We start from the raw sequence: 20,674 nt of genomic DNA, 5'->3' as shown, positions 1-20,674 counted from the left end.
TGATCCTTATCAACACACAGACGGAACAGCAGCCGGAGCTGCGGCCCAGTGCCAAAAACAGTGTGTACACAAGGAACATTGCACTGAATTCTGTCTGTGCGACTAGAGCTGGGGTTCAAAATTCACACATCGGTCCTCCTGATTTAAAGCGAATGGTGTTAAATCTCTTCGAGTGAGTTTGTCGAACTAGTCGGTAAGGCATCTTTCTTTGCACATCAATTTTGTTTTGCATTGGGATTGGTGACTTATTGATGCATTTCCTTTTTAGTTTCCAACGCTTTCTTTGTATCATACTCCAAATTGTTCTTTTATGAACTATTCCTTCTTTTTTAAGGATCAAATACATCACTACTGCAAACTGCTTTTACCAAAAAAATATGCGCTTCTCATGAAAGGAAGATATGTGCTTTTTATCATTTATTATTGCCATCATTTATTTTCTATTTTGTTTATAAAGTATAGGCTATATAACAGTATACATGATATATAAGAATTAATTTAGTAAACTTATGTAAACATGTAAAGGCTAAGGTAAGCTGCTTGCTTCGAAACTTTGTTTCGAAAGAGGAAGACAAAAACAAAAAAAATAAGTTATTAAAACCCCTAGTTAATGGTTCCTTAGTTACATTTACATTTTTAAATAACCTTACCTATTCTGTAAAACCAGGCATATTTTTAATTTCGTATCATTTTAAGACAATAATTTTTAAGCCGTTACATTTTTTGCTATTTAAGTAAACAGGTATTGCAGGTATTCAGTTTTTTACCCAGTCTGCGCTTGCAAGGAGACAAACGAAACAAACAAATATATACACACTACAGATTGACAATAATTATGTATCAAGATTAGGCCTCTCTAAAATGGTACATATAGGAAAAGAGTCATTGCTGCGTTACAGTAACTGTTGGCCAATAGGAAGTCTTGTAGTTGCTACTAAAGTTACATCAGCATTGCTTATTTGAATGTGTGTCATCCGAGATCCTACACCTGAAGCCATAATTGTCCACACCCATCCATTTGTGTTTGTGCTTTATTAGCCCGGTTTCACAGACAAGGCTTATCTTAAACCAGGACTATGCTTTAGTTAAATTAGGATATTTAAGTCACTTTGATTATAATGGCTTATATGAAAACAATACTGGTGTGCATCTTGACACAAAACAATGGATGGCAACTACATATTTTAAATATATCAGTGCCATTGTTTTGTCTTTAGATGCACACCAGTAATGTATCCTTCTAAGGGATTTTTATAAAAGCGACATAAATATCTTAATTCAACCAAGGCATAGTCCTGGCTTAAACTAAGCCGTTTCTGTGAAACCGGGCCTTGTACTTTTTATTATTATTTTTTGAGCGTGTGGAACCTGTTTTTATTTAGGATTGGATGGCAGAAGGAGGTTTTGACCCCTGTGAGTGCATTTGCTCTCATGAACATGCTATGAGGAGGCTCATCAACCTGGTGAGTTCTTCCATATTTTTCAAACAACATAACATTGTTCCATTTAATGGCACTTCACATTAGCCACTTTATATGTAATGAACTAAAACAAATGATCCATCTCTGTGTTACACCTCCATCATACTCTCCCTCACACTACCACGCCTCTCTCTGGTTCTCCCTCACCTCCTTTCACCTTATCAGACCGGCATTACTCTCGCCCGTACATAATTATTAGACTCGTTATCCTCACTATTTCAACACCACCAACAACACTAAAGTCTCTGTGCTTGTGTCTAATTTATATCCTGTAGTTTGCATCTCTTTTGTCCATTGTGAATTTGTTACACTGTGATTCATTAGTCAAAATTGAGTCTTGGACATTAAGTTTGAAATTAGGGGTTAAAGCAGTGGCTCTCAACAAAGGGGCTTCATATACAGTATATGGCCAAATACTTAGAAATATCTTGTTTTTCTATAATGAATTAACGTTTTTCCAGTTAATGTCAAGCTCTAAAATATTTTATTGGGTAGAAATTTTGAGTTTTTGTAAGTATTTTTGAATCAAATGGTGGGCCTTGGAGTCAGCAAGGTTGAGAAACATTGAGAGAACTAATAATAGAATAAATATTAGTCAAGTCAAACTTTATTTATAAAGCACTTTTTAGAAACAACAAGTGTTTGCCAAAGTGCTGTACAAGCATAAGCAATACCGTATAAGAATATCAAAAAGACAAACTATTAAAAAGTTCGGAAGATAAGATGAGAGTAAAATAGATTAAAATGAAATACAAATAGCAGCTCTCACACAAAGTTAAACCGCAAACTATAAAAATAGGTTTTTAAACTGGACTTGAAAATAGTGAGTGTTTGGGCGTTTCTAACATGTAGAGGCAGAATATTCCAAAGTTTAGGCCCCGCCACTGCCTGTCACCTCTACTCTTTAATCTTACACGGGACAATTAACAATGAAAGGTCGGCGGACCTAAGACCCCTCAACGTAGTGTATGACAGATATGACGGTGCCAGACCATTTAATGATTTAAAAACTAAAATAAGAATCTTAAAATCAATTCTGAACCTAACAGGAAGCCAATGAAGAGAGGCCAAAACTTTTCGTGTTCCTGTTAGCAAACGAGCTGCAGCATTCTGAACCATCTGCAGTCTGGTGAGGGAGACCTGGCTAATGCCTACATACAGTCCATTGCAGTAGTCAAGACGGGACGAAATAAAAATGTGTATAACCCTTTAAAAATCTTTAAGAGACAGAAAAGATTTAACCTTAGAAAGTTGCCTCAGCTGGAAAAAAATAGATTTAATTACCAGATTAATCTGTTTGTCCATTTTAAATTCATTATCCATTAAAACACCCAAGTTTTTTACAGAAGGCTTAACAAATGGTTTTAAAACATACAAGTCCAGGTCAGGAGCCCACAGGCGCCCCCTGGTTTAAGCAGTATAACTTCCGTCTTGTCTTTGTTAAATTTTAGAAAATTTGCCTTCATCCAGGCTTAAATTTCCTCAAGGCATCACAAAAGTGGCGGTATAGAGTTTGTATGTTTCAATGGCAGATATAATTGTGTGTCATCTGCAAAGCAATGGAACCCGATATTATACTTCCTAAGAATGGATCCTAGAGAAAGTATATATAGAGAAAATAGAATAGGCCCAAAAATAGAGCCCTGGGGCACCCCACATGAAAGACATGCAGAAGAGGACATAAAATCCCCAAGACGAACAGAAAAACTTCTCCCACACAGATACAAGCAAAACCACTTCAACACAGTGCCCTTTATGCCGACACAATGCTCCAACCGAGAGATCAAAATATCATGATCTACGGTGTCAAATGCAGCCGTGAGATCTAGGAGCATAAGTACAGCATAGTCGCTTGAATCGGTGGCAATTAGTAAATCATTAAAAACTTTCAACAGAGCTGTCTCAGTGCTGTGAAGGGATTTAAAACCAGACTGAAATACCTCATGAAGACCATGTAAATTAAAAAATGAGTACAGTTGTATATAGATAACATTCTCTAGTATATTGGAATAAAACTGGAGTTTTGAGATGGGCCTAAAATTCGCAAGGACCAATGAATCCAAATTAGGTTTTTTAATCACTGGTTCCACAATGCATGTTTAAACGACTGAGGTACCACTCCCGTAGCAAGACTGCTATTTGCGATAGATTGAATTTTAGATCCAATAGTTTCAAAAGCCTTTTTTTTATTTGAGGAGGAATTATATCCAGGCTACAAAAAGATGGTTTCATCTTACCAACAATCTCTCGCAAAGATTCAGTAGATACAAGCTCAATCTGATCAAAGACAGCAGGACACACAGTAGTGACAGATGGATCAGTAGAGAGAATAGAGATACTTGCTCTAACATCCTCGATCTTGTAAAGTTTTCACACATCTCGGCTGAGGACTGAAGGCAAGTAGATTGGGGAGTATTCAAGACAGCATTAATAGTGCTGAACAGAATACGAGGCTTGTGGGAATTGTTGTAGATCATATTTGAAAAGATACTTGGACTTTTCAGATCGAACAGTTTTTTTTATATTTATGCAACCTGTCTTTTAAAATGTTCAGAGAAATGTGCAGCCCATCTTTCTTCCACCGGCATTCAGCCCTCCTGCATTCAGCTCTGACAGCCCGAGTGACATCATTTAACCATGGTTGAACTTTAGGTTTAAGTTGAACAGACCTAAACGGAGCAATTGTACCCAAAATATTTTGACAGGTCGAGTAAAACAGAGAGGTTAATTAATCAGTGTTTAGACCACAGGAATATACTAAATAGTCCCCATCAATGCTGTTAAAGGCATCTGAAAACAACTCGATAGTTACAGGGGTAATTGACCGACAATAACGTGTTGGGACATTTGGTTTCAGATTACGAATGAAACAAAAATCAAATAAAACAGGCATGTGGTCAGAAAACGCTGCAGTACATATGTCAATGTTAGAGACAGGTAGACCACATGATAAAACCAAATCTAAAAACCAAAACCCAGTCATGTCTCAGTCACGCACAGAATTAGTGGTGAACTGTACTTGTTTTGTTGTTTGTGGGTCACTAATAAATTGCTGTTTTTATAGCGGGGAGATGTACTTCAATGTGTATTTAAAACCATGTTTAATTATAAAAACAAAGTAATTTAATTGTAGGTCGGTTTTGTAAAAATGACTGAAAACACTGTCACTATCACATATTTGATTTAAAGGTCCAGTAGAGGGAGCTAGTGTTGTTTTGCTTAAAGGAATAGTTCACTTTCAAAATGAGAATTCTGTCATCATTTACTCACCCTCTTGTCATTTCAAACCTGTATGACTTTCTTTCTTCCGCAGAACACAAAAGAAGATTTTCTGAAGAATGTTGTTAACAGCCCCCTATTCACTTGCATTCCTTACAAGAAAGTTAATGTGGGGCTGTTCTGTTCTGTTACCAACATTTTTCAAAATATCTTCTTTTGTGTTCTACAGAAGAAAGAAAGTCATACAGGTTTCAATTACAAGAGGGCTTGAAAATGATGACAGAATTTTCATTTTGAAGGTGAAGTGCTTCAGCCAAAGGCCCATGTGGTTAAATGTTATTCTATGTATTTGTAGAGTTCATAGATTTTTGTTGGTTGGTCTGTTGTTTTGGAGTAAGAACAAACATCTGGAATCTACTAGATTTTGTTCTATATTGAAAACCTTTTACTTTTTGTTTTCTTTTTTGGGAGTGTAAAAACAGCTTTTTTATAAGATGACTGCATGAAACCCCCACTAATTGTTTCAATTAAATTAAACATCAACCAATAATTAACATAAGAAGCATCTGTTTTTATTCTAATATTGCTTTAAGATTAAAGCTCTTACACGCGGTCCTAAAACCTGTTATCATTCCATTCCTGTATAATATATTTGTTTAGTCTTTTTGATAAATGAACATGTCCTTGTGATTCCTTTCTCAAGCTGAGGCAGTCCCAGTCATATTGTACAGACACAGAGTGCCTTCAGGAGAGTAAGTCCGTCCATCCCAAGAAAACAGAACAAACATTACATGTACGCTGTCCTGTTTTGTAACATTTTGGAATTTGTCTGTGTTGCAGTGCCAGGCCCAAGCTCCTCAGTTGAAGGGGACATCACTCTGCCTATGATTATTATGGGATGGCTGGTTCTGGCTGTTGTGCTTTTCCTGTTGCGCCCAGCCAGTTTAAGGGGCTCTACAGCCAGTGGCAAGCCTACTGCTCCCCATGGTGTAAGTCCTAAATAACTATAAATAACTATATACTGATAACTCCTAAATCAGTATAAGATAGTCATCATGATACCGAATAATGAAACAACATAAAACCGTATTTTGTCACTAAAAATTGCCTAAACTTAACTTCTGGTAGGCCTCTGCAAAGAATCAATAACTGTTGAGTAGTTTTAATTTAATATGATTAATATTAATATAATTATAAAATAAATTGTTATATTATAACCAAACATAGACAATTTCGGGCCAGGCGTGTGCTTCCAATGAAACCATCTATAAACTAAAATGACTCCCACAGTAAAGACAAGCAATTAAAAGTATAACAACTAAAATCTTCAAAATTGGATTTACTCATTGTTGTAAGCAGTTTTTGGAAATTGCTATAATTAATTTAGGTTTCACATTAATGGAATAGTTTTGTTAAAAATAATAATTTTGTCATTATGTATACACCCTCACGGTGTTCCGAAGCCATATGATTTATTTACTGTAGTTTATAAGACTGTGCAGTATATTCCGAGACGCTATCTCCTAAAGGCATTTTGTGATTTTATTCACAAAAATCATTCTCTTTGGCTCTTTGCACATTCATTAGTTAGGAAAGCAATGATGTGATTCATGAACAAATCATTTTATTAAGTCATGTTTCTTCAATGACTCTGTTGATCTGGTCACAGACTGGTCTAAATAATTTGCTTAAGAATCTGATACTGGTTAACAGCTTACAGCTGACAGTTCCTAACACAAAGCATATGACACATGAAAAACAGTAGATGAGTTGTATGAACCATCTTTATTTTACTTCCATGGTGAATTTCAATCCATCTTTTGTATTTCAAAGACAAAGTAATTCAGGCTAAAAACAACATGAGGGATCATAAATAATGACTAAATGTACAGGTGATCTTGTCTTTTAATCTTTGACTTGACTTTTCTTGTAATCACATTTGTCTCCCCTTTTAGAATCATGGCAGAGAGCCACCAGCACCACCAGTGGACTAAAATTTTGCCTACTGCAGAGGATGATTTTTGACCCAGGTTCCCCCAATCAACTACTGTGACCACAACAACTTGTCAGTTTCCATAATAATCTTTACATGTTTCAGATTTTGGAATATTTTGTCTAATAATGGTAGGCTTGTCTATGCAGTCACTTAACAAGGATAACAAGGTGTCTTTCTACAATATATTTAAAAGAAATAAGCAAATTGGTCTGAGTGGTAAACATTTTCAAATATTACACTCCGTTACAAATCTCAGTCAACATCTTACAATTTCTTACTTTTTCAGAGAATTATTAGGTATTTAGCAAGTTGTTTAATGTAATACACTGACACATAAGCCTAATGAGACTCATCCCTATAATATACTATATATATAATTCTGAATAAAAAGCATTATCTAGAATAGTTTAAATAACACCAGGAGATTTGGGGTACTTTTAAATGCATTATGAGATAGACTGAGTTGAATAGGATCAGAGAGGATGGTGTTTCTGGTCTTGTAGCTTACACATTCCAAAGCTGTGACCTCAAAGACACATGACGTCACTGGTCTGTTTAGGAGTACAAGCCTTGCATTGGGTAATTTTAAAAACATATTTAGTTAAAATGATTCACACATTTGAGGGTGACTGTTACCAAGAAGAATCCATATAAATGACGTACAAGAGGAAATAAGAAAATGGGTGTATTCCACATTGACTTGGCTGTGTTCACCGTCGTCGTAGTTATGAATGTTGTCCTGGTCTGGGTTTTGTTGCTCATAGGCAGAGAGAGTTAAAGCGCAGACACTTTACCACACCTCAGACTATACTGATTTATTAACCTTGTATATACGTGTATACTGTATATTTATCTCAAGTAAATACCAACTGTTTATGTTTCAGTAAAAAGTGTCATTCTGACCAGAGTTTTGGTGGTTTTGGCTACAGGTTGTTCATCAAATGATGGTGGAATTCAGTTAAATTTCAGTAAAGTAAATATATATATTTTTTGTTTCCCCAGACTTTCAATATAAGCTAAAGAATGGGATTTTCTTTTTTAACATATTCTCAGATGTAAACTTATCAACTGCACTTTACTTAAATTTGTGCTCATACAAAAAGTGAACATCCAGAAACACACTAAAGGTAATAGAATATAAATACAGTTCAAATTCAAATGTGGCGTAATTTACTGATAAACTGTCACCGTATCTACAGTTCTGTAGCAAAGTAATAAGAGAACAGAATGGTTCACTCATTTTTGATGTCAAGGCTTAAGGGCTTAGTGGATTTCAGGGCATGTAAATTTAATTTAGTCTATGTACACTGTACTAAATGAACTGCTCTGAGAAAGGGCTTGAACTATGCACTTTTGGTTACTTCAAATAAATATGAAAAATAAAATGGTGTCTTGTTTTTGTTAAATGTGAGCGTGAAAATGTGTGAAAACCCAGCAGAAGTCATTTTGGGTTTTTATGGGTCAGAAATGGAGTATCTAGGGATTTAGTACTGTTTACTATAGAAAATCGCGTCATTATTTTTCTCATTCTTAAATTAAAGCGTCTGTTAAATGCCTAAATGTAAATACGTATTTCTTTTCATCAGGGAATGAAAAAAGTTGTGGGTGGTGCTGGTTTAGTCTCTAGCATTCGTTTTTTATTATTTTGGGTTGGTGTGAGTCACTCTCAAGTGTAACTTCTGCGTCAAACTGACCAATAATCGTTTCCATATCTCTCATATTACGTCTCACAGAAAGTGATTGCGTTTATCCACCCGTAGAGTACTTTCACTGTACAGACATCCATGTCAAACGGAGAGTCGTATTGAAACGTCAAAGCATATTTTTTATGCTTATTGACATGCTAAACACGCTGTATAGTGCAAAATAAGTGCTTATTCTTATAAACGCTTACATTTGTATTTAAACCACAGTCGAATGAATCGTTTATTTCGCGTTATCTAGTTAAATTACACTCTTATTTTGAAAACATTACTTAACCCGGAAGCATACGTCCTGTCCCCGCCCTTCTCAGAAGTGTTTACGTTGCTTTCCCTGCCCGGTGGGTGGGTGTGTGAGTGCGTGCGTGAGTAAATGAATGTGTTTGAGTTTGTGTCGAGTATATAATAGTTTTATTCATTCGGGAACGGGAACAAGTCACCTCTGATAGAGGATCCTTACCTGCACACTGCACTGAATCACACCGACTGTTAACTCAAAACTTCACTGTGAGACGAGGTAAGTCTGTTTTTTTTACAGTTATGGAAGATTCTGTATATTGTATATTTGTATATTTTACAAGTTAATTGAATGTAAAGTTTTTGGCTGTGAGTCTTGATATAGCTAAAATATTGATCGGAACTGCTCACAAGTTATAAGCTCTGCTCTGCTTTTGGCATAAAATTGACAGTCGGTTGTCAAGAAAGGGTGAAAAGGTGAAGAAAAAGAAACTTGTCAGAAATACATTTTGTACATGAGAACATCAACAGTATAAGTTACACTACAGTATTTTTTAATACGACGTGTTAAACCCATCATCAGAAAACGGATCTACAATATTTTTTTCTTTAACGTGTATCTGGTTGCTATTATTAGTGATTAATGGTTGGGTTTGGTTGGATAAAGAGCAGAGTCAATAACCGTAGCCTTAATGGCCCAGGGGGCAAGTAATATGATACCTTACTCTGGACCCTCTTACCTCCCCATGAGCCCCTGGAACCCTGCCGAAGGCGATGAAATGTCCTCAGAGCATTTTGCTTACAGACTATAGTAGCTTATCCTTCATTCTTTTTTCATGTGTATGTATCTAATTATACTGACCTGATGTGTTTGTGTTTGGCTTTCTTTTACCTATGAAGATGGTACAGATTAAGAAGATTTGCTGTATAGGAGCCGGATATGTCGGTGGGCCAACATGTAGTGTAATTGCCAGCATGTGTCCTGAAATAACAGTCACAGTGGTGGATGTGAATGAGTCCCGGATCAAAGCCTGGAACTCTGACACACTGCCCATCTATGAGGTAAAGACATGAAAGGAATCATCTTGACGAGTTCAGTTGGAGAATTAAGACACTATAGTTTGATTTTCTGTTAAATTGCTTTAAAACAGTGTGTGTTGTGAAAAGCCCTATGCCAAAATAAATAACATGACATCTGTGTCGATTACCATAGAATTTTTTTTTACATCTGTTTGTAAAAACAAACCAAAATGGATTGACAGTTAAGCACTTATAATGTAAGCCTTAATGTAATTAGAAATAAGAATAATTAGAAGTGGTATTTTGATGAAGTCCACCTGTAACATCATGAGTCATGAAATGTGTTTTTTTGTTTGTAGCCGGGTCTGAATGAGGTGGTGCTGTCATGTCGTGGGAAAAACCTCTTCTATTCCACCGACATCGACTCTGCTATTAAAGAGGCGGATTTGGTCTTCATTTCTGTGAGTACAAGAACAGATTTTTATGAGTCAGTGTTAAACAAGAAGTGAAGAATGCATCCCATAAGATTTGTAGGTCTTTTTATACAATAGGAAATTTTCATGTTTTAAAAAACTCTCTTTCTTAGGTAAACACACCTACTAAGACATACGGTATGGGCAAGGGTCGTGCTGCCGACCTGAAATTTATTGAGGCGTGTGCGCGGAGAATCGTGGAGGTGTCGGACGGCTATAAAATCGTTACGGAGAAGAGCACAGTACCGGTTCGTGCAGCCGAGAGCATCCGCAGGATATTTGATGCGAACACGAAACCCAGTCTCAACTTACAGGTGTGTGGTTGTTAGTGAATGTTTATATAATGTTTTTTAAACGTTCTGCTGTTGTTGATCTTTCTTCTCTTCAATATTTATGGCCATGATTGCAGGTTCTCTCCAACCCAGAGTTCCTCGCAGAGGGAACAGCAGTGAAGGACTTGAAGGATCCAGATCGTGTCCTGATTGGTGGAGATGAGACCCCAGAAGGTCAAAGGGCCATCAGTGCTCTCTCTGCAGTTTATGAAAACTGGGTCCCCAAGTCCCGCATCATTACCACCAACACCTGGTCCTCAGAGCTTTCCAAACTGGTGAGAGTGTTTATAGAAAGTATGTGTGTAAAGTTAATAAAGATGAACCATTATATAATAATATGGTTTGTGACATTTAAAAAACGTGCGTTTTAGGCGGCAAATGCGTTCCTAGCCCAGCGAATCAGTAGCATAAACTCCATCTCTGCTCTGTGTGAATCTACTGGGGCTGATGTTGAGGAGGTGGCAAGAGCCATCGGCATGGATCAACGAATTGGCAGCAAATTCCTTAAAGCCAGCGTGGGTCAGTCTCTTATTCTTTTTTTTAAACATTTTTAGATAAGAATTTTGCATTAGTTGTTGCTTTAAATGACTGTTTTTCTGTGTCAGGTTTTGGGGGAAGTTGTTTTCAGAAGGATGTGTTGAATTTGGTGTATCTATGTGAGGCGTTAAATCTTCCAGAAGTTGCTTCATATTGGCAACAGGTAATTATTCAAATACTTTAAAAAGGTAGTAGTTTTAGGTAAGGAACAGACCAAAATGTTTTATTTTATTTCTTTTGCGTCCGCATATATTCAATAAAGGCTTGTGAAGAAAGTTTAACTTATGGTAAAAGTTCACCCAAAAGTGAAAATTCTGTCATAATTTACTTAACTTCTTGTCATCTCAAACCCATGACTTTCTTCGGCAGAACACAAAAGATAGTATTTTGAAGAATGCTGGTAACCAAAAAACTGTGGCATCCATTGACTTCTCATTGGTTGTGTCCATAAAATAGAAGTCAATGGGTTCCGCTGTTGTTTGGATATCAACATCCAAAGATTCAAATCATCATCATTTACCCTCATGATGTTCCAAAAAGATGTTCAGCAAAATGTTCAAGCTGCTCTTTTCTATGCAGTTAAAATGGGACAACTGTGGTCACCATTTACTGGCATTGTATGGAAAACATTGCTTAGACACTTCTGCATGTCTTTTTTGTTTCATGTATAAAAAGCAATTCAGTTCTGCAAAAGACGATAAGTAAATGATGCCAGAATTGTTATATTATTAAAAATGTTGTAATTTGTTCTGTTTAAAATCTTACAAAAACACAAAGCATAATAGACAAATTGGGACGCAAATTAATATGCTGTGTGCTGCAAAAACGCAATATCATTGTTTCACCCTTTACTTTCTTCTGCACGTGTAGGTAATTGACATGAACGAATATCAGAGAAAGAGATTCGCCTGTCGAATCATTGACTGCCTGTTCAACACCGTTACAGGGAAGAAAATCGCCCTGTTAGGCTTTTCTTTTAAAAAGGATACAGGAGATACAAGGTGCGAACACACTTTGACCCAGTCATTAATCACATTTCTATTACAACTCATTCATGACATTGCAAAAATGGCTCTTTCACCTACAAACACACACACCATTCAAAAGCCAGACCTCAGAGGTTGAGTTAATCATCAACTTTGTTTAAAAAAAAGCTTGCACGCTCATGTTTTGCACACACACACCCATGGCCTTTATCCAGAGTTAGATGAGAATGCCATGCTCTGTCCCTGTGTTGTGTAGCATGACTGTGCTGCTTTACTACCTCCATTAAAACCAGCATGACAGGAACATTTCGTATAAAAAATGTTAGAATTATATTGTGCGCAACAATTGAAATTGAACGTACATTTCAAAAATGATGTAAATCCATCCTTTGTGTATGTCAGGGAGTCATCCAGCATCTACATCTCTAAGTATCTAATGGACGAAGGAGCCAAGCTGCATATTTATGACCCTAAAGTGCTGAAGGAGCAGATAATGCAGGACCTGTCTCAACCCAGCATATCTGGAGACAACCCTGAGAGAGGTGTGTTTGCCATTCTTTACCTATAGATTCATATTTTTGTGTATGATGGGAGAGACTTGTGGGATTGTGTGAGTGCTGTGTCTTGCTGAATCTGATGTAGGGCAAAATGGAAAGTATCATTTGTCTTTGTCTGTCTAATTTGATAACACTCTTTGCAGTATCTGATCTGGTAACTGTGACAAATGACCCGTATGAGGCATGTGAAAGCGCACACGCACTGGTAATCTGCACCGAGTGGGACATGTTTAAGGTAAACACACACACACATTGTATTCAGAATCAAATGAAATCACGATACTACAACTTCAAACAACTTGGCATTGTTATGGCACCAAAACAAGGTAATACCAATGTATTTTTAATAAAGTATTACAAAACACGTTGTGTTTGTTTTCAGGATCTGGACTATGAGAAAATATATTACAAGATGCTTAAACCTGCATTTATCTTTGATGGTCGACGAGTCCTGGACCACCTGCATGTCCAACTCCAGAACCTCGGCTTTCAGGTCTGTCTATGAGTCATGTTTGCGTGTACCAAAGTGTGTATGGGGGCACTTCCTCGACATCTTTATTTGTACATTTACATAGTGACAACGGTGTTTTTGGTTTGTGTAGATCGAGACTATTGGAAAGAAGGTGACCACCCGGATTACTTTCACGCCCACTGGAGGAGTGCCACGACTCGAACCACCCAGCAAAAAAGCCAAAGCATAAGACACCAACACGCACTTATGCACACACCTGCATGTGCATTGTACACTTGATTAAAATAATTTGCTGATAAAACCTATGTGTGACCCCAGACGCTTCCGTCTTGTGTCATGCATGTGCCATGTGTGTGTTTAATAATCTGACTTGTGCTTGTAACGTTTTTACGTGACTGGCTTATCTCTCATGGCTGTTCGCAGTGAATGCAGACAGTTATGTCATATTTTAAACATGTAATCATTTATTTTTAAACCACAATTGTAAGCATTTTTAGTGTTTTAGCGGTATTACCTGCACACAGAACAAATCTGTTTAATGCCACACTACTATTTAGTAGTGCAGTATTGTTTACATGTTAAATTGTCAGTGGTTTTAATAACAGAATCACGTTTTTGAAATGTTTGACACAAGGAAATGGAACTTTTATATCGGGACCAAGTGGCAGAACTCAAACAGCTGTATACATTCACCGTGAATTCAGCGTGTGATTGTATTGGGCAAGTAGCTTATGAAGTCACCAATCATTCATTCATTTCTATATACATTGTTTGGATGTGTATGTTAATGTAGAATCTCAGTTGTAGCTTTTATAAAACATGTACTGTACAGATTTGTAATGGTTATGTACAATGATCACAGAGAACTGATTTCTTAAATAAATATGGACCAACAAAAAGAAGCATTGTAACTTCATTTCATGAGGAAGAACAACCATGGTTGAAACGAAAACAAACATGCACAATGAATATATATTTTGGACAAGATAACCTCAATTTGATAACCTGTTTATATCAGTTAAATGATAAATATACATTATACATAATTTGTTTCAGAATTTCATTTCTAAAACATTCAAGCATTTATTTAAACAATATCTTCTAAAATAATCTAATAACAGTTAATGTAAGGTGTTTAATATCTGCATTAAGACATTGTTTGGAACATTGATGTGCATTCAACTCTTAAGTCTCTCAAGCATTTTATTGTGCCGTAAAGAAAAAAATGAATGTTCAATGATTCAATGTTTATGAAGTTTATATTATGTTACTGTCAACAAAAAGGGATTTATTTTGAATTTTACAGAGTTAACACTATGAATTACTCTGCTGCCATCTCCTCACTCTTCCTCTTTTCCAGTAGGTTCTTCAAGAAGAACTCTCCTGAGAATTAAGTAAAAACCACAAAACAAAATGTTTAAACAAATAATAATGTTGCAGTTCTTAAGGTTCACGGACATTATAAAAAGCACTCAGGTTATACAGAGGTTACCTGCTTTGTAAGAGGAACGCACAAGTGGCCCGCTGGCTGTGTAGACGAAGCCCATCTCCTGACCAACTTTCTCCCAGTATGCAAACTTCTCCGGAGTAACATATTCTTCCACCTTCAAACAGACAAACACAATCAGTCCGATGCCTTCGAGGAAAGACAGAAAGTATGTCAGCTGTGTAAATGCAGCACATGCATGTGAATGTACAATTCAAACTTTCTGTTCACCTGAAACAACTATATTTATTTCAAAGACATAAGTTTCCTTTCCTTATTATCATTACTCCTTATTAGGTTCCTTATGATCATGTAGTGTTGTTATACCTTAAGATGGCGTTTGGTTGGCTGCATGTACTGTCCCAGTGTTAAACAGTCCACTCCTGAATCCCTCAATTCTGCAAAAAACAACAACAACAATTGCTCACTTGCTGACTTATTCATAGTAATTTACCTCCTGGGCTAAGCATAAATATAGTTCTCCAATTCTGGTATAAATTAGTGTTACCGCACTTTACCTTTCAATGTGGCATGTATCTGTTGATCCGTCTCTCCAAGTCCAAGCATAATGGAAGTCTTGGTGAGCACACTGGGTTTCACCTTTTTGGCATGTCGTAATACGCTCAATGATTGGTTAATATTTGCACGGGGATCACGTACAAACCTGTAGATTATAGATCAAGATCTGCAAATGACGTCTCTAAGCTTTTAAAAAACTTAAAGGCATAGATTCACTTAAAAATAAAAATTCTGTCATCATTATTTATTAATCTTTATGTTGTCCAAAACCTATGTATAATTTTTTTCTCTGCTGAACACAAAATAAGATATTTTGAGAAAGATCTCAGTGGTTTTGCATCCATACAATGGAAGTCAAAGGGGGGAAATATATTTTGTTAAATGTAGGCTACTTCAAAATAACTTCTGAAGAGAAAAAGTCATACAGGCTTTGAATAATATGAGAATGAGTAAATGATGAAATCATTATAACTATCCCCATTTTGAGGCCTGTTTGGAAGTTTGTATAGGCCCCCAAGTGGGCTTCACTGGGCAATATTACTGCCATCTGGTGGTAACTGTATGTAACAGCAAGCATATAAAGCAAGAAAATAACAAAATACACACAACTTTTGACTTTCCCATATCACGCATCACCCTATTAAAACTAACTGTGCTTCTAGACATTACACATAACATCTTAGACAGAACACATAATGGATTTAAAGGAACAGTTCACCCAAAAATGAAAATTCTGTCATTATTTACTCATCCTCAGATTGTTCCAAACCTGTATACATTTCTTTGTTCTGCTAAACACAAAGGAAGATATTTGAAAGAATGTTAGTAACCAAGCAGATCTCATCCCCCTTTGACTCCCATAGTATTTATCTTCCCTACTATGGCAGTGAAGGGGGGATGAGATTTGTTTGGTAGGAGTAGTTCACTATAAAATGTCAGGATAATTCACTCACTCACATGAAATACAATCCGTTCGTGTGTTTATTTCTTCTGTCGAAAATAAATTGAGGCTTATAAGGAAAGCTTTCCAGGGTTCTTCTCCATATAATGGACTTCAACGGGGGGCTGTTGGTTAAGGTCCAAATTTCAGTTTCATTGCAGCTTCAAACGGCTCTAAACGGCGCCAGCCGATGAATAAGTGTGTTTAGCAAAACGATTAGTCATTTTTCAAGAAAACTAAAAAATATTTTTAAACATAAATACACGGCTTGCACTGCTTCCGAGATGTACGTCCATGAATTCCGTATTACACAATCACGTGGGAAAGGTTACGCGTGAAGTAGATTTCAAAAGATTTAAACATCCCTGATATGCACACGAACTGACCATTTTAAACAATAATCTTGCACAAAGATGTATATCGTGTCATTTAACATCCAAGAACTTTTGAAAGGTCTTCTTTCTCCACACTCGTAAATACTGGGTCGGAACTTCCGCTTACGTTTTTTTACGCATTACCTTTCTAACGTGATTACGTAGTACGTGAAGTTATGGACGCGCGAGGCAGAGCAAGCCATATATATTTATGCTTAAAACATATTTAATTTTTTAGTTTTCTTGGAAAATGACTAATCGGTTCACTAGACAACACCCTTATTCATCGTCTTGTGTTGTGTAGAGCCGTTTGAAGCTGCGATAAAACTGACATTTGGACCATAACCAACCCTGGAAAGCTTTCCTCAAAAGCCTCAATTTGTTTTCGACAGAATAAATAAACACACGGACGGCTTGCACGACATGGGTGTGAGTGAATTATCATGAAATAGAAATTTTATAGTGAACTACTCCTTTAAATGATAATAGCTATAACTATTCAAAAAATGTTAGATCCTAAGATCCATCATTCCCTCCTCTACATCATAATTGTTAGATCTTTCAGATTGTTAAAGCTTTCCTGTAGCTCAGTGGTTAGAGCATGGCGCTAGCAATGCCAAGGTCATGGGTTCAATCCCAGGGATTGCACGTACTGCGATACAAATGTATAATATAATGCAATGTAAGTCGCTTTGGATAAATCGTCTGCCAAATGCATAAATGTAAATGTAATACTATAATACATGTTTTGTTGTTTTCAATTGCATAGTCACAATAAAATGCACCAACCTCTGCAACTCTCTAACCGTCTCTACATTGTGAGCATAAACATCAAGCCCAGACAAAGCAACTTTCTCCACTGCTGCCAGATCACCACGAAAATCAGGAGTCAAACACTCTACCAGGATATTAGAGTTCCTAGGACACCGAATAGCAACATTTTTAAAATCACATTTTTACACATACCTAAACATAAATATCAGAGAAATATCTGTACCTCTCCTTAAGGTTTAACACAGTGTCTGCAATGTGCTCAGCACCACCGTCAGGAATATCTGCTCAGCACAATAAAATGATGCATTTGCTTGATCAGTCTGAAAGCTTTGGTAGTAGCACGCTTGCGTCTTATGTGTTTTCTCACCATCTCTGTCTACTGATGTGAGCACTACATAGTCCAGTCCCCATGCTGCGATGGCCTTTGCTGTGTTATATGGCTCATCCGGGTCAAGAGGGGGAGGACGTCTTGCTGTTTTAACTGAACAAAACCTACAGCCCCGTGTACATGTGTCACCCATTAACTAAGGGAAGAGAATCAAGCACGGATGAACAATCAGGATTCTGCTACTTGGGAAGTTATATATAAAATGTCTATAATATTGAGATATTGACATCATTTTGTGTGTGTGTGGTATTACCAACACTCACCATAATAGTTGCTGTGGCAGTAGCATACTCTCCTCCACCCCAGCATTCCCCAATATTAGGACATCTGGCCTCCTCGCAGACCTGTAACCATAGTAGCAACTGTTTACACTTCCTGTTTACACAATATGTGAACATAATTTAAAAGAAATAACGAGAGCAGCTATTTACAGAAGAAAGTCATACATATTAGGAACAACATGTAGGTGGGTAAATTATAACAGAATTTTCATTTTTTGTTGAATCATTCCTGTTCCAATATTGATGTTGAACACAATCAGGTAGTGATTATTGTGTCAAACATGTTTTGTGTCACACTCACAGTGTGCAAGTTTAGTTCTCGGAGCGTGTTTTTCAGTTTGTTGTAGTTCTTTCCTATAGGGATCTCCGTCTTAAGCCATGGCGGTAGCCTTAGTCTGAGAAAACAGACACAGATGGTTAAATCTAAATCACATATGGACTGGATTTACAAGATCCAAATGTAAACTTTAAAATACTGTGGCAAGAAAAAGTATGTGAACCTTTTGGAATTTCATGGTTTTCAGAATAAATTTGTCATAAAGGGTGATCTGATCTTCATCAAGGTCAAGGGTCAAGGGTATTGACAAACATAATGTGTCTAAAAATAATAACACAACATTTTTTTGATCTTTCATGTCTTTATTGAGAACAACCAAAAAACCGTAGTGCTTGTGGAAAAAGTATGTGAACCCTTGAGTTAATGACCTCAAAAAAGCTAATTGGAGTCAGGTTTTAGCACACCTGGAGTCTCCTGAAGATAATAAGTTTGGAGGTGTGGACTACAGCTACTTTGACTGATAAAAACCCCTCAAACTTTTGGAGTTTGCTCTGCACAAGAAGAACACGCTTATGTGAGCCATGCCTCGCCAAAAAGAGCTTTCAGAGGGTCTACGATCAAGAATTGTTGATTTACATAAAGCTGGCCAGGGTTACAAAGTTATTTCAAAGACTTTAGAAATTCACCAGTCTACAATTCAAACAATCTACAAATGGAGACACTTTGGGACTGTTGCTACTCCACCAAGAAGTGGGTGCCCAGTCAAAATGACACCAAGAGCAACCCCGAATGACAGCCAAAGATTTGAAGGTATCATTGGAACTTGCTAACATCTCTGTTCATGAGTCTACAATACGTAAAACACTGAACAAGCAGGGTATCCACGGCAGGACACCACGAAGGAAGCCACTGCTTACTAAAAAGAACATTGCTGCACGCCTGAAGTTTGCAAAAAAACACATTGACACTCCACAGCGGTATTGGCAAAATGTTTTGTGGACTGATGAAGCTAAGATTGAAATATTTGGAAAAACACACAGCACTACATCTGGCGTAGAAAGGGAACGGCATATCATCATGAAAACATCATCCCAACTGTAAAGTATGGTGGAGGAAACATCATGATTTGGGCCTGCTTTGCTGCATCAGGGCCTGGCCAGCTTGGAATCATTGAGGGGAAGATGAATTCCCAAGTATATCAGACAATTCTTCAGGATAATGTGAGAATGTCTGTACGTCAGCTGAAACCGTGTAGAAGGTGGGTGATGCAACAGGACAACGACCCAAAACACCGGAGCAAGTCCACAACAGAATGGCTTCAGAAAAACAAAATCCGCCTTTTGGAGTGGCCAAGTCAGAGCCCAGACCTCAACCCAGTAGAGATGCTATGGATTGACTTGAAGAGGGCCATACACATGAGACGTCCAAAGAATATGACAGAGCTAAAGCAGTTCTGCCAGGAAGAATGGGCTAAAATTCCTCAACGATGTGCAGGTCTGATCCACATCTACAGGAAGCGCCTGGTTGAGGTGATTGCTGCCAAGGGGGGTCAACCAGTTATTAATTCTAAGGGTTCACTTACTTTTTCCACTGCCACGTTGAATGAGTGTGTTCAATAAAGACATGAAAGCTCAATTTTTTTGTTATTATTTTTAGACACCTTATGTTTGTCAATATCCTTGACTTAAAATGTGATCTGATCTTCATCTATGACAAATTTATTCAGAAAACAATGAAATTCCAAAAGGTTCACATACTTTTTCTTGCCATTGTAACTCATTTATATATCATACAAACACTACACAAATTTAAACCCAATAAAATGTGTAATACCTGTCTGTATGTTATAAATAAAAACTAGACAAAAATATTGTGGTGCGGTAAATGTTTTCCATACCATGGCACTTACTGATAATTTTGTTTATTCCAAGCTCTCTGTTATGTCTGCACAGAACTGTCACATAATAGACAGTAAACCATAACTGTTATTAATAAAGTGCTATTGAGCATTATTGAAAGTGAATATAAGTGGTTTGCATCAGGTTACCTTTCTCCCTTATGTCTCTTAAGGTTGCCCCTGTATTCTTCCCACTTGCTCTTTTCTGACAGCTCTCCAGATATAAAGTCCTGCAGGTTGAGCCCATCCTCCTTAATCTCTTTCTTCTTCTCTGCAAGTGTGGACGATGTGTTGGTAGCAGTGGTCAGTCTGTTAGAGTAAACCTGTGACCAGCAGCACAAGATGAGAAAACTCCAGCCCGACTATTTAAAAAACTTTTATGTCGGATATGACATCATCACCCCAAAACATGGGATGAATCGAGAACATTAAACACATTTAAATTTGTTTAACCAGCGGACGCTATATAACTACAATGACCCTTGTATTACCAGTACATAACGAAAAAACGTGTATAGCTGTATATGTACAGGTAATATACGGCAAGAAATCACTTACATGTGACACTTCAAAACATTTTGACTGTAAAAACAAATGATTAGACGAATATCGACCCGCAGCAACACAACTTCGGCTAATCAACGCCATGACTTTAGATCCTGCTTGAGCCAGAGCGCTCGTCTTTGCCAACAATTACTCTGACATCGATTAAATCGGACTTTGCAAAT

General features: G+C 37.0%; 3 protein-coding genes across 3 annotated transcripts; 2 read left to right on the top strand and 1 right to left on the bottom strand.

Moving 5' to 3' along the window:
• smim14 (small integral membrane protein 14) lies at positions 1-8,075 on the top strand. Its single transcript, XM_057331668.1, has 5 exons — positions 1-193; positions 1,383-1,463; positions 5,404-5,452; positions 5,541-5,689; positions 6,656-8,075. Exons 2-5 carry the CDS (start codon positions 1,389-1,391, stop codon positions 6,692-6,694), a joined length of 312 nt encoding a protein of 103 aa, XP_057187651.1. The 5' UTR covers positions 1-193; positions 1,383-1,388; the 3' UTR covers positions 6,695-8,075.
• Positions 8,076-8,715: 640 nt separating this feature from the next.
• Positions 8,716-13,912, top strand: ugdh (UDP-glucose 6-dehydrogenase). Its single transcript, XM_057332567.1, has 12 exons — positions 8,716-8,913; positions 9,534-9,695; positions 10,013-10,114; positions 10,240-10,440; positions 10,536-10,733; positions 10,830-10,977; positions 11,064-11,158; positions 11,866-11,996; positions 12,384-12,523; positions 12,682-12,773; positions 12,921-13,031; positions 13,141-13,912. The coding sequence occupies exons 2-12, from the start codon at positions 9,534-9,536 to the stop codon at positions 13,237-13,239; spliced, it is 1,479 nt and encodes a 492-aa protein (XP_057188550.1). The 5' UTR covers positions 8,716-8,913; the 3' UTR covers positions 13,240-13,912.
• Positions 13,913-14,076: 164 nt separating this feature from the next.
• On the bottom strand, positions 14,077-20,631 carry lias (lipoic acid synthetase). Its single transcript, XM_057332568.1, has 11 exons — positions 20,505-20,631; positions 20,097-20,269; positions 18,074-18,167; positions 17,755-17,835; positions 17,471-17,627; positions 17,327-17,384; positions 17,119-17,247; positions 15,015-15,160; positions 14,824-14,894; positions 14,503-14,614; positions 14,077-14,393 (listed from the first exon to the last, which is right to left on the bottom strand). The coding sequence occupies exons 1-11, from the start codon at positions 20,592-20,594 to the stop codon at positions 14,332-14,334; spliced, it is 1,173 nt and encodes a 390-aa protein (XP_057188551.1). The 5' UTR covers positions 20,595-20,631; the 3' UTR covers positions 14,077-14,331.
• Between the last annotated feature and the right edge of the window lie 43 nt (positions 20,632-20,674).

This window comes from Triplophysa rosa, linkage group LG4 (assembly GCF_024868665.1).
Source record: "Triplophysa rosa linkage group LG4, Trosa_1v2, whole genome shotgun sequence".
Classification (NCBI taxonomy): Eukaryota; Metazoa; Chordata; class Actinopteri; order Cypriniformes; family Nemacheilidae; genus Triplophysa; species Triplophysa rosa.
The sequence above is the reverse complement of the archived record's forward strand: the minus strand, read 5'-3'. Positions and strand labels throughout refer to the sequence as shown.